Raw genomic sequence first — 13540 nt, forward strand, 5'->3', positions numbered from 1 at the left:
GGCCGGAGAACGGTGGTTGTTGTGGGTTTTCCGGGCTGTATTGCCGTGGTCTTGGCATTGTAGTTCCTGACGTTTCGCCAGCAGCTGTGGCTGGCATCTTCAGAGGTGTAGCACCAAAAGTCTTTTGCCAAGACCAAGGCAATACAGCCCGGAAAACCCACAACAACCATCTCCTAACTGGGTCTGTTTAAAACAACCTCTCAGGGGGAGACTTCTTTCTTACAGCATAATGAAACAAGATGAGTTCTGGCATCAGATCATTTGGCCAGCAAAACAGAGAACTTTTTTAAGTTAATGATTTTATTAAAATAAACCATTACTATTTTGTACAGATGCTAAGTGATCTTACCAGTATAGGAAAAAAATGCATGCAATAAAATCAGGTTTAGCAACGTTTCTCAAACTTAGTTAATTCGTGAACATAAAGGCGAATCTGATTTTAGCTGATTGGCAGACTGCGATGTAAAGCTTTGAGGGCCCCTCCTCTAAGAGGTATCTTACCTAGCTGATTTACGGTAACCCCTGGTGGGGGTTTTCAAAGCAAGAGACTAACAGAGGTGGTTTGCCATTGCCTCCCTCTGCAACACTCGTCTTTGGAGAGCCGGGTTTGATTCCCCACTCCTCAACTTGAAGCCAAGTGGGTGACCTTGGGCTAGTCACAGTTCTCTGGAGCTCTCTCAGCCTCACCCGTCTCACAGGGTGTTTGTTGTGGGGGTAATAATGACATACTATGCAAACCAGTCTGAGTGGGAATTAAATTGTTCTGAATGGCAGCATACAAATCAAATGCTGTTGTTGTTGTTATTTGTTGGAGGTCTCCCATCCAATTACTAACCAAGTTTGACTCTGCTTAGCTTCCAAAATCAGATAAGATTTGGTTTGCCTGGGCTATCCAGGTGATTAACACCTTACATTACACATTTTACAGAGCAAGTGACAGGGACAGATGAATCTTTCCAATGTTAACAAGTGATTTATTTTCTAAATAAAATGATTCATCCACAAAGGTAAGCAACAGGTGCGCTGAGGTATCTTGGAAACGCTCCTTAAATTCTCAAAGCAAAGTTATAAGGCTAAACGTGGTACTTGTTTGTAAAGAAGAAAAACAATACTTCTGGTGTTTCTTCAGCTACATACTCAACAATCAGGCTAAGAGGTCGTCCTGTGCTTTTCCTGACTGGCTGCTGAACCTTACGAGGATTATGAAACTACATCAAATAAAGATTAACATGCATAGATATGATAAGAATAATGACTATGTGGCAGGGCCACTCATCTGCTGTTGACATGAATGCATGTGAACCTGCTTTCTACCGAATCTACCGAATCAGACCATCCATCCACCAAGGTCAGTATTGTGTGCTCCAACCGGCAGAGGCTGTCCGGGGTCTGAGGTGCAGGTCTTTCACCTTGTCTACTGCCTCTTGCTTTTGACAGGAGATGCCAGAGATATTCTGCATGCAAAGCAGAGGTTCTTCCATTCTGCCACATCCACTTTCTTTAGCCAAAGAGTTGCAGGGGGCCACCAAAATATCGTCCATTTTTGCGAAAGGAGATAATGGCAAAAATGTCAGGATTCTTTCTGATCAGCGCTCGTATGCTTGAAGCTCGAATCATGTATATGGTTTCTTCCTTCTTTGATGTATCAAAAAAGGGTCCAGTCTTTGAAGCATTCATTTCCCTTGCGTGACTCGTGTGATGTCTCATAAATTTTAATTGCCCAAAAAAGCAATTTTCAGTTACCAGAAATTAATAGAAGCTCTCACTGATATAGGGCTTTAATAGGATGTAAGCTGCATATTCTGACTGAAACTCACTCCACACCCCAAGTATTTTTTCCCATATGAGTTCTATAATGGATAGTTTGAGTACATTGTCGACTAAAGCTCTTTATCTTTTCTAAGTGTTTATATAGTTTCTAGCCTGCACATTCTCTGATAGGGCTGTCACACTAGGTGAATCTCTTTCCACACTCTTGAGCATATTTATGGCTTCTCTCTTGTGTATGTTTTCTGATGAGAAGCAAGGTTGGCCTTTTTACTGAAGCTCTTCCCACGCTCCAAGCACGTAAATGATTTCTCCCCTGTGTGGGTTCTTTGATGGTTAGTGAGGCTTGCCTTCTGACTGAAGCTCTTTCCACATACTGAGCATTGATAAGGTTTCTCCCCTGTGTGGATTCTTTGATGGTGAGAAAGGTGGCTCTTCTGAACGAAGCTCTTTCCACATTCTAAACATGTATATGGTTTCTCCCCTGTGTGGATTCTGTGATGATAAGCAAGGCCTGAATAGGCAGTAAAGCTTGTCCCACATTCTAAGCATTTATATGGTTTCTCCCCTGTGTGGATTCTTTGATGGTTAGTGAGGGTCAATTTATGACGGAACTTCTTTCCACATTCGAAGCATTTATACAGTTTCTCGCCCTCTAAGTGGGTTCTTTGATGGCTAGTCAGCTGGGCCTTCAGAAGAAAGCTCTTTCCACACTCTGAGCATTGATATGGTTTCTTCCCTGTGTGGATTCTTTGATAGTCAGTAAGACAGTGGATTCTTTGATGGTTATTAAGATAGTTCTTTTGGCTGAAGCTCTTTCCACATTCTGAACATTTGTACGGTTTCTTCCCTGTGTGAATTATTTGATGGTTAGTAAGGAGGTACTTTTGACTGAAGCTCTTTCCACATTCTGAACATTTGTATGGTTTCTTCCCTGTGTGAATTATTTGATGGTTAGTAAGGTGGTACTTTAGACGGAAGCTCTTTCCACACTCTGAGCATTGATATGGTTTTTTCCCTGTGTGGATGCTTTGATGGTTAGTAAGAAGGACCTTTAGATGGAAGCTCTTTACACATTCTGAGCATTGATATGGTTTCTGCCCTGTGTGGATTCTTTTATGTTTAGTAAGATAGCGCATTTGACAGAAGCTCTTTCCACATTCTGAGCATTGATGTGGTTTCTCCCCTGTGTGGATTCTTTGATGGTTATTAAGATAGCTCTTTTGACAGAAGCTCTTTCCACACTCTGAACATTGATATGGTTTCTCTCCTGTGTGGATTCTTTGATGGGAAGTAAGGGGGGACCTATATCTGAAGAGCTTTCCGCAATCTGAACAGTTATAAGATTTCTCTCCTCTATGTTGGGAAGGAAGGGTTGAGCTACAGCTGAAGCTCTTTCTGCCATCTGGACATCGATTAGGTTTCTCACCTGTGTGCCCTCTTTGTTCTTGAATTAGGTAGTCCATATTCTGACCTTTTTCACACTGTGAGTGTCCATGTGGCATCTCTTGGGTGTGGAGTTTCTCATGTATAAGAAGGTTTTGGCCCAGGCTGAAGCTCTTCCGATATTCTGACCCTTCCAAATGATTTTCCTGATTTTGTATTCTCTGATGTGAGCTAAAGCTTGAGTTCCCAGTTAAGATTCTGGCACACAGACTGAAAATTATCTTATTTCTTTTGTAACTTTCTTCTTGGACTGGAATTTCAGGGGAACTGGCATCTTCGTAAACACTGGATTTCCTTCTCCATTTTGACGTTGCTTCAGTTCCCCTCTTATGCTCTTCTTCCGTTCTCTTCCTCTCATGCTCTGCAGAAAAGAAAGAAAAAGATGGATGAGGAAGAAATTGATTGTCTGGTCATTGGATAAACAAAATTAACTACTTTTTAAAGAACAATTTTTTAACTTCTATAAAAACTTAACAACAATCAGATATAACAATAATAGTGCCAGGTATACATGTAGCTTCTACAAAAGCTCTACAAATATCTAAAAATAAATGGACTGCCATTGGTACGTGCATGTCACATGTTCAAATGCTGATAAAGTTGTGAGGTCCCCAGTCCATCTAATTACAGGTAACAGAAGTCTTTTAGCAATAGTACGGGCATGGAGGGTCCATTTTTCCTGACCATTAGTTAGGCTCCAGGAAATGGGCAAATAGTTTAGAATAGCACAGATATCTTCCAAAATTGATGAATGTTCTAATATAAAATTGATTTGAGTAATGACTTCTTCCCAAAGAGACCGAACAACTGGACATGTCCAAAGCGTGTGCTTGAGAGACACATGCTGTAAGTTACAACGCCAACAATTAGAGACTGTACTTAATCCTTTACTAAAAATGCCCTGCAGTGTCCAATATACCCTAAAAACAATTTTTTGCTGGGTAAGTCACAGCTTAAGATCCACAGAAGTAAGAGGCACAGAACTTAAGGCCATATCCTGTTGCTTTGGCAAATCTACACAACCTAGCTCCTTATTCCATTCAGCCCTGAGAACCTGCAGATCATATTTATTAATAGGCATCAAATATCTATAAACAAATATCGTAGGTCTTGGTTTCTACATTCATTCAATTAGTTTCCAAAAGTGAGGAAGACTCTGAAACACTCTGTCTGTGGATGACAGCCCAGCCCAACTCCCCTGGAGTCACCTGAGCGGCCTTCCAAGAGGCCAGGGAATACAGCTGAGGCAGCAGGAGCAGCCATGGCAGGACAGCTATCCCCACCTCACCCGAAGCACAGCCCCAGACACTGCCGGCAAAGAAATGGGTGGAGCTGATGGCTGCTGAACTGGCAGAGGCCTCACCCAAGTACTACAGGCCCCACCCAGGCCACAACCCATCCCTTGGAGTGGCACCAGCCCAGACTGCTAGGGTGGGGCTTCCAAAGGAAACGCAGACACAGCAGTGGAGCTGCACAGGCTAATGGAGCCCAGCCAGGCCCACCCTGTGAGACAGTGCTAGAGGGGCAGGGAGGGGCAGAGGATGGGGGAAACCCCACGAGAGCCCCAGACAGGCCAGTGGTGCTGGTAACCACCCTGGGGGAGGGCAAGTCAGCCTCAGACAGGGTAAAGCATGGGGGAGGAGAGGGGATATCCCTCAGGATGGCCGTATAAAAATGGGCTTGGACAGGAGGCCAGTGAGAAGTAGCTGGGAGTGAGGAAGAATCAGAGGGGGAGAGAGACGGAGAGGGAGGGACAAGGAGATAGAGAGGTGGGGAAAGCCGATCCAGTGGAAGGAGAGAGAGTGAAAGGTACTGTAAACCTCATTCCTCCCCACCTCATTTCGGAGGCCTACCCAAGCCAGGCTCGTCGCGTAGACCAACCTGAAGGGTGAGCACCCCCCCTTCAGGTGCTGACACCCCCAGCATGGAGCATCTCAATGTTGCAGGGCCATATTTGGATGCCAACAAATGATGCAGTTCTAAATATCGCCGTTCAGGAAAAGTTTGCGACTCGTAGCAACCATCTGCCTAGCCCGGCAATGAGTCATGTGCTTGGAGCGCATGGGGGAAAGGGTTATGATATGTCCCCATTCATCATATGTCCTTTAATAGCGAGAGGGTCTGGCTTGACTGCTAACGGCCCAAGCTACTGCCCAGGGAAAGGGAACTTAGAGGTTATTCCCCATATCTATGCTGCCACCATTTAATTTAGATACATTGGCCCATTGGTGCTGATCGGAGCATTTGTGTGTGGGTGTATTTGTGGGCCCGTGTGTGTGTCTTAGTTCCCCTCAGCTAACAACGTCAGGCCAGCCAGAATTAAAACAAAAACAACAACAAAAAAGTACTTTTCTTTACAAGATGGAGCACCGGAGTTAACGATTTTTAAACTTATAAAGAAATGGTTGTTAAACAGGAAAGGCTTCAATGGATCAAAACAGGTTCAACTGCCTGCTGCCTCCTGTCAGCAGCCCCCAAACCTCCCCCTCCTTTTCTGGCCCTCCCATCAACGCTCACTCCCGTTGGCCCCGCATTCTGCCCACTCCCATTGGCTGTCCCTCAGCAGGGGTGGAGCTGGAGCCAGTCCTATCCAACACAGTTGTTGCTAGAGGTTTAAAGAGCTCCAGACGATTAACTGACAAAGAGATTTTCATTACATAAATGAAACACAAATGTAGCGCGCATTGAGCCAAACTGATGGATTCCTACTTTCTGTATTGATCAAGTAAAGGCAAAAAGAAAGCCATACCGAGAGAAGCCACGTTCCTGCGATTCTCCTCCATGACTTCCCTGTACAATGTCCTTTGGTCTGGATCCAGCAGAGCCCACTCCTCCTGGCTGAAACGGACAGACACCTCCTCTAGAGTCACCGGACCCTGCAAGAAAGAAACATTTTCTCCTTACAAATAATGGCACACGCCAAAAACAGTCTTGTAGTGTGAGAGTAACAACAACAACCGCAACAACAATAGCAACAGCTGTGCTTCCATACCACTTTGCTAGATAGATTAGTGCCCCACTCACAGCAACATAGTCAGTGTTATTATCATCCCTACGAGACTGGGCTGAGAGGAGGGGCTGACCCAAGGCCACCTGCTGACTTCATGGAAGGAGTGGAAGTCGAACCAGCAGAATCCTGGTTCACAGCCCAACCACAGCCACTGGGCTACTAGGTAGGTAAATGTAGTCCCCTGTGCAAGCACCAAGTCATTACTAACCCATGGGGGGACATCACATCATGATGTTGTCTTGGCTGGTTTGCCATTGCCTTCCTCAGTCATTTGCACTTTACCCCCAGGAAACTGGGTACTCATTTTACCGACCTCGGAAGGATGGAAGGCTGAGCCAACCTTGAGCCAGCTACTTGAACCCAGCTTCCGCCGGGATCGAACTCAGGTCACGAGCAGAGCTTGGGCTTCAGTACTGCAGTTTACCAATCTGTGCCACGGGGCTCTTCCTACAGCTTTCATAATACCTGTGCTTATTTACCGCTCTACTAAATATTAATGCTCCACTCAGAGCAGAGAACAAACCCCGTGTTAGTTACATCCCCACAATACAGGTGGGGAGACGGGATGAGAGGACTGGGAGGCTCATCCAAGGCCCCCTGCTGGCCTCGTAACAGGAGTGGGAGTCGAACCAGCAGAGAGCTGATTCACAGCCCAGCCACTTAACCACCAGGCTACAGCAGATCTGGAGGAGCGAAAGCTTCTTCACTGAATCAGCCCTAGCCGGCCCCTTCGACTGAAAGAGAAAACACGGGGTCTGGCTGGCCCAAGAAGGGGCAGAGGATCGAGGCCCCTGAGATGCCCCCAAGGATTCCTTCCCTACCCGATCTGGATGCTCAGGGGCCGCCTGACGTCCACCACCAGGTCTCAAAGCTCCAGATCCTCCCAGCCGTGTCCTTCCATCACCTGTGAGACAGGAGGGGAGGGGAGAAGAGTCAGATCCTGCAAACTGCTTGGTCTGGATGCACGTTTTCTTAGGCGTCAAAGGCTGGAGACCTGCATACTTCAAAGAGCCTTTTCTTTCTCATGTCCCTGGGGCAGAACTGGGGTTGCCAGCCTGCAGGTGGGGTCTGGAGGTCACTCAGAATTACAGCTGATATTCAGGCCATAGAGATCGGTTCCCTTGAAGAAGATGGCTGCCTTGGAGGGTGGACTCTATGGCATTATGCCCTGATGAGGCCCCTCCTCTTCCCTCCCCGTACCCTGCCCTCACCAGGCTCCACCCCCTAAATCTCCAGGAATTTCCCAACAGCCCCACGAGCGCCACTCCATTGAGCCCTATGAAGCATGGAGGCAAACAGTGGCTACCTCTGCCCAATGTTTCACCCCCTCCCGGCCTACCCAACCTTCAGGGGGTTTTTAGCTCTCTCCAGCCTCTGTTAGTCTCTTGCCTTGACACCCCCCCAGCAGGGGTCGCTATGTCAGTTTTGACTTCATCCAGAGAGAGCCGTGTTAGTCTGTAGTAGCAAAATAGTAAAGAGTCCAGTAGCACCTTTAAGACTAACCAACTTTATTGTAGCATAAGCTTTTGAGAACCACAAGTCTCTGCATCAGATGCATTGCTATGACTTGACGGCACTTTCCACCCCCACCCGGTTTGAAGTTCAAAAGGCTGCTCTGAGGGTACAAAGTTTTATACTTCTGAAAGGAAATGCATTCTGAACCGGAAGCAGAGGCTGGATCTCAACGTCTTTTCCGTGCCAATTCTAATAGCAGCCCAGAAATGGCCGCCTTGCTTACTGTGGGGAAGGAAGGAGGCCGAGAGGGGGAAGGTGCAAGAGAAACCCTTACCCACCTCCATCGCTCTCCTGTGTGGCCCCCCAGAAGAGCGGCCTCTGCCTCGGATCGGACGGCCCCTTTTCTGCCTTGTAGAAACCAGCAGCCTCTTCTGACAGCCCCTGGAAGAGAAGAGAAGGAAGGGGGAGAGGAATTAGGAACGGAAGAGGAAGCATCCAGGAAGGGGTGGAGAAGGGAAGATTGGCAGGCTGATTTCTTTAAAGGCTGGGCATTTGGGTGTGGGGGGGGGGGTGGATTTTTAGGACAGACTTTTCCATATTTTGCAGTTGTGCATGAAAGTATCTCACCTGCTGGTCATGATTCTCACTCTCTGCTTGGCTCAGCAGGAAGCCTTCTGCCAGGGCCACTGCCTGGGAACTGGTCTGCGGACGGCATTCCCAGACCCAGCTCTCCATCTCCGGGGGCAGGACGGCCAGGAACTGCTCTAGGACCACCAGGTCCAAGATCTCCATCTTGCTGTGCCTTTCCGGCTTCAGCCACTGGTGGCAAAGTTGGTGGAGGCGGCTGCAGACCTCTCGGGGCCCCTCGACCTCCTGGTAGCGGGCGTGCTGGAAGTGATGAGCCTCTCCTACTGACCTGGTGGCATCCTCATCCGGAATATTTTGCACAGACCTTTCCCAGAATTCCCCACTGATCGCTGCCTCTGTGGCCTCAGGGCCCCATTCTGCTTTTGACCCAGCTGAATTCTTTGTTTCCATCTTGGCTCTGGAGCTGTGGAGGCAGAAGGATCTCTGTGCTCTGGTGCTATAAAGTTCCTTTTGAATGCCACAAAAAGCAGAATGGGCCCCGAAGTCCTGCAAAGGCACGAAGACACCTTGCTACTAAAGGCAAGGAAACTCTGGAATAGCCTGCTCTCCCTCCTCTGTTAATTTGTGTATCCCCTTTTTAATCTAGCAAATGACAAGAAGGGATGTACTTTAATTTATGATCTGAAAATAGTAACTGGATTCACAATTTGAGAAAAAGAAAGGTGGCAAGTGGACAGTACAAATGTATAATATATCAAAAAGGAGTTAAATCACGTAACAGACTGCCAGCCCAAGTCCATTTTTATTGAATCTTCATCAGAACCTTTCTGTTTTGTCCTGTTTATTCAGACCACTTTTTTTTAAAGAGAGCCCCTTAAAGCAAAAAAACTCACATACAAGAAGAAAATTTCCAAGTTCAAATCAAGGAGACAAAAAAAGGTCTCTTGTCTCTGCTGTATAAGATGCAGAATAACATCAGCCCTGAAATTGCTAACGCTCATCTTAAAGAGACAAAGCCAACCAGGGCAGTTTAAACAGATGAAGCCAAATCCAATCTATTATTCATGCCCTTTGCATAAATTGTATCCAAAGCGTAAATCCAAAATACTTGCTTGCTTATTTATTAATTTATTATTTATTAAGGCCATTTATAGCCCGCCTTTCTAACTGAGGCGGATTACATAGAGTCAGATTAGTACAATCAACATCAAGGACATTTCCATACAATACCAAGCACGTTTCCATAAGCAATGCTGTGGGGCAAATATACAGAAGTCATAGCTTTAGCAAGAACCCAATACAGAGTTGAAAAAATCATAGAATCATAGTGTTGGAAGGGACTCTCTAGGGTCATCTAGTCCCACCCCCTGCACAATGCAAGAAATTCACAAATACCCTCCCCACCCCGACTGCCCCAGTGACCCCTTCTCCATGCCCAGAAGATGGCGAAACACCTCCAGGATCCCTAGCCAAACCAGCCTGTGAAAAACCGCCACCCCACCTCAGGGTGGCAATCGGCCTTACCCTGGGCATGTAAGAAGGGCCGCGAAATCCAAGCACTGATGCAACCCCTTCTGCCCGCCCCCTCGCAATCTGCCCAGGCTCACAGAATCAGCCTTGCTGTCCGATGGCCATCCAACCTCTGCTTAAAACCCTCCAAAGAAGGAGAGCCCACCACCTCCTGAGGAAGCCTTTCCCACTGAGGGACCACTCTAAACGTCAGCAACAACTCATTTGATTTAATTTCAACCCGGTGGTTCTGGTCCGATCTTCTGGGGCAGTGGAAAACAACTCTGTGCCATCCCTTATATGTCAGCCCTTCAAGGACTTAGATCCAGAGGAGTTAGCCATGTTAGTCTGGAGGAGCGAAACAGTAAAGAGTCCAGTAGCACCTTAAAGACATAAAGCACCTTAAAACAAAGTTGGTTAGTCTTCAAGGTGCTACCGGACTCCTTACTATTTTGCTTCAAGTACTTGAAGATGGTTCTCCTCTCACCTCTCAGTCGTCTCCCCTCCAGGCTAAACATCCCGAGCTCCTGAATGCTGAAGCAGAACGTGGAAGTCCTGTTTGGGGTACTTATCAGGGACTCCATCCTTGCTCGCTTTGCACACCAACCCCCGAGCTTCCTGCAGTCACCATATTTAATGGTAGTTGGAAGGAGCAGCTTTGCGGGTGCCCTGGAAGGCCCAAAAGACCAATAAGCGGGTTCCAGATCCAATCAAGCCTGAATTCTCCCTAGAAGCTAAAATGACCAAACTGAGGCTATCCTACTTTGGACAGTCATGAGAAGACAAGACTCTCTGGAAAAGTCAATAATGCTAGGAAAAGCGGTAGGAAAAGAGGAAGACCTAAAACGAGATGGCCGGATTCGACAAAAGAAGCCACGTCCTCCAGTTTGCAGGCGAGGCGGGGGTGGGGTGGGGGTCCCATTTGCCTCCGGGCGCGGTTGCCAACCTCCAGATGGGGCCTGGAAATCTCCCGCGATGGCCCCGGAGCTCCAGGCGACACAGAGCAGCTCGCCGGAGGGAATGGCTGTCCTCCCCCAAGTCTCGGGGGAGTCCAGAGTTTGCAACCCCAGGCAGGCCCCCGTAAGGAGATTTGGGGGGGGGGCTTTTGAATCCGGCCCCCTAAGAGACGCCTGATCTCGGAGGCGCCTTCCTGGAGGCGCAGGGTCCGGCCTCGGGAAGCAACGCCCAGGTCGGCCTTCTGCTCCCTCTCCGCAAACCTCAGTCCGTGCCCGGCTGCGCGCCCCAAGCCCCCCGCCCGGGCCGCATTCCTCACGGCCCCGGCCCGCTTTTCGCCCCCTTGCCTCGCACTCCCTCCCCGCAGATGCACTCGCAGCTCACCCGGTCCGGCCACGGGCTGCTCCCCTCCTCGCGAGAAAAGCGCAGACTCTCTGCAAAGAGCGGGAGGGGAAGGAAGCGCCCCCCCCCACCCGCCCTTCCAGGCAGGCGCCTCCCGCGGCTGACCCGCCCCAGCCCCGCCCTTGCGAGGGGGGCCCCGGTCGCCCTTCGCGGGCTGGAAGGGGGACGCCGGGCGCGGCGCTGCTGCGGATCTAAGAGACATTTGGGCGATCGCCCGCCCCCCTTTCCAGCCCCCCCCCCCCCCGCAACACAGCAATGCAGAGAACTGAATGCTAAACAGCTCGACATCGGGGCCGCTCCTCCGCCTCCGATCTCTCTGCAAAAGGGGCTTTGCGTTGACTTTGGGAGGAGGAGAAGTGGATTCCGGCCGCAGGATCCGGCCCAGAACAGGCGCGGGTTTTTCTAGGGAGGGGCCTGGCAGAGATTCTCCAGGCGATTCTCCAGGCGGGCCACCCCAAACCCAGCGACTCCTAACGCACCAACGGCGGCCCCGTCCTAACTAAAGATTAACCGCATTGATTGCACGAGAGTCCGCCCAGCCCTTCAGAGAGGCGGAGGGGGAGATCAATTCCCTCTTATGGGGAAGGTTTCCAAGTGGGAGGAGCGAGACAGAGAAGATGGAGGGAGGGTTGCCGACCTCCAGAGGGGGAGAGCCTGGAGGACTCCCGGATTGCCGCTGATCTCCGGGACAGAGGGAGCAATCCCCCTGGGCTGCTTTGCAGGGTAGGCCCTCATGCATTGTACACTGTTGAGGGCCCTTCCCTCCCCAAACCCTACCCTCTCCAGGCTCTACCCCACAAATCTCCCGGGATTTCCCAACCTGGAGCTGGCAACCCCAGTTTTTGAGGTGAATTCCATCATGAGTCTTTCAAGAGTAAATTCTCTGTGTGAAGGAGAAAGATAAAAGTTGAGTTAGGAAGGCCAAAGCATCAGTCTTTGGAAAATTCCCCATAAAGGATAAGTAAAGTGCATTATTCAACGTGTGTGGAAACGGCCATAGTCTAATCAATTGATAATTAAATGACAAATGATAATTAAAAGATAAATGATAATTAACTGATATGGGCACAAAGTTGATAGTCTGATAAAACACATTAAAAACAGCCAATTAAAATTTCTGAAAAGGGGGGTCTTGTAGAGCTGTTAGCAATTAGAGTGAGTAAGGAAATCCAAGTCCTTTGTTTAGGCCAGGATCTCTTGAAGAGGTTAATTTCGTCATGGGTTCTAATTCACTATGTTCATGGCACATATTCTTTTTGAAGGGGTCTTTGGGGGGGGTAGAACTGTGAGTCTTCAAGTCTGTACTAGTATGTTCAGGGATATTTAAAAAGTTCCCCTACCAGAAAATATGATTTGTGTCCATTGATTTTCTCAAGCAGAGACCACAATGTTTGCCAAGTGCAGACAGCGTCCATCGCAAGGTTTGGTTCCTGGGTTTATGTTGCTGTGGGGTGGTCCATGGTAGTTGCTGAGAAACCGTTTTAAGTTGAGGGCTGCCTGTAAACAAGGAAAGACCTACCTGAAAGGCTTGTGAACGAGAAATATCCCTGGGCAGGAGAGGCCGATGGTCACTGATAGTACATCGATGTGGTTTCAGCTGTGAGCTGTAGGTAACAACTGGTGGTGTTCAGTTGTTGCCTCCTTTGGGTCTGACTTGTAGTCCACAGGCCAAGAGCCAAAAATTGACGTATCTGTATCAGCTAAGTGGGCAAAAATTATTCGTGTGTTTCTGGAAGGGGTATGTCTAGGTATTATATTTTGATGTGATAGCCTGCTGATTGATATCATAAGCTTGTTATGATATCATCAAGGGGGTTAGCACCAATTTCCCCTACCTTTTCTAGTTTGAGCTGTAACTCATGAACCAAGTTACCCATTTCAAATTTTAAGGAAGCTGGAAAACTACTAAATTCCCCCATAAATAAACAATGCTAATGTGGCAAACTGGGGCCTCTCCCTTCTTCTTTCCTTAACTGGTAGACCCTGCTCTGCCTACCCCTCCCTTGCCTAGACTAGCACCTGGAGGAGCCATCTCACTTTTCTGTCTCTGGGTAGTTGCTGCCACCACTGTCCCTGTAGTGGGTTCAATTTCAGCAGGACAGCCTCCTAACCTCCCTCCTAGGCAAGAACTTGACAGGTACATAAGAAGCTAATCAATCATCACAAAAAAACCACGTGCAATAAACCTAATTTCTTAAACTTTGCTAAATACAAGAAGGCAAATCAGATTTTAACGGACTGGCAGAATGGTAGGCAATATCTGGACTCCCCCAGCAAACACAGCTGCCTTATCCACAGTCCTCTCTGATAAGGTTTCTCCCCTGTGTGAATTCTTTGATGGGAAGTAAGGTGTATACGCAAACTGAAGCTTTTCCCACACTCCAGGCATTTATATGAGGCATAATTCAT

At 48.2% G+C, this 13540-nt stretch overlaps 1 protein-coding gene across 1 annotated transcript; it reads right to left on the bottom strand.

Annotated features, from left to right (window-relative positions):
- Positions 1-573: 573 nt before the first annotated feature.
- Positions 574-13540, bottom strand: LOC129328013 (zinc finger protein 345-like). Its single transcript, XM_054976756.1, has 6 exons — positions 13419-13540; positions 8306-8729; positions 8017-8119; positions 7045-7127; positions 5963-6089; positions 574-3574 (listed from the first exon to the last, which is right to left on the bottom strand). Exons 1-6 carry the CDS (start codon positions 13538-13540, stop codon positions 1986-1988), a joined length of 2448 nt encoding a protein of 815 aa, XP_054832731.1. The 3' UTR covers positions 574-1985.

The sequence above is a fragment of the Eublepharis macularius genome, chromosome 4 (assembly GCF_028583425.1).
Source record: "Eublepharis macularius isolate TG4126 chromosome 4, MPM_Emac_v1.0, whole genome shotgun sequence".
Lineage (NCBI taxonomy): Eukaryota > Metazoa > Chordata > Lepidosauria > Squamata > Eublepharidae > Eublepharis > Eublepharis macularius.

What these genes read in the sequence shown, in the direction of transcription:
- LOC129328013 (XM_054976756.1), bottom strand. Translation starts at nt 13,540, where the DNA reads ATGAATTATGCCTCATATAAATGCCTGGAGTGTGGGAAAAGCTTCAGT. An exon ending in CCCCTGAGCATCCAGATCGG is followed by an intron (nt 6,090 to 7,044) that starts GTAGGGAAGGAA and finishes TCTTTCTTGCAG; the next exon opens with GGTCCGGTGACTCTAGAGGA. An exon ending in CAGGAACGTGGCTTCTCTCG is followed by an intron (nt 3,575 to 5,962) that starts GTATGGCTTTCT and finishes TCTTTTCTGCAG; the next exon opens with AGCATGAGAGGAAGAGAACG.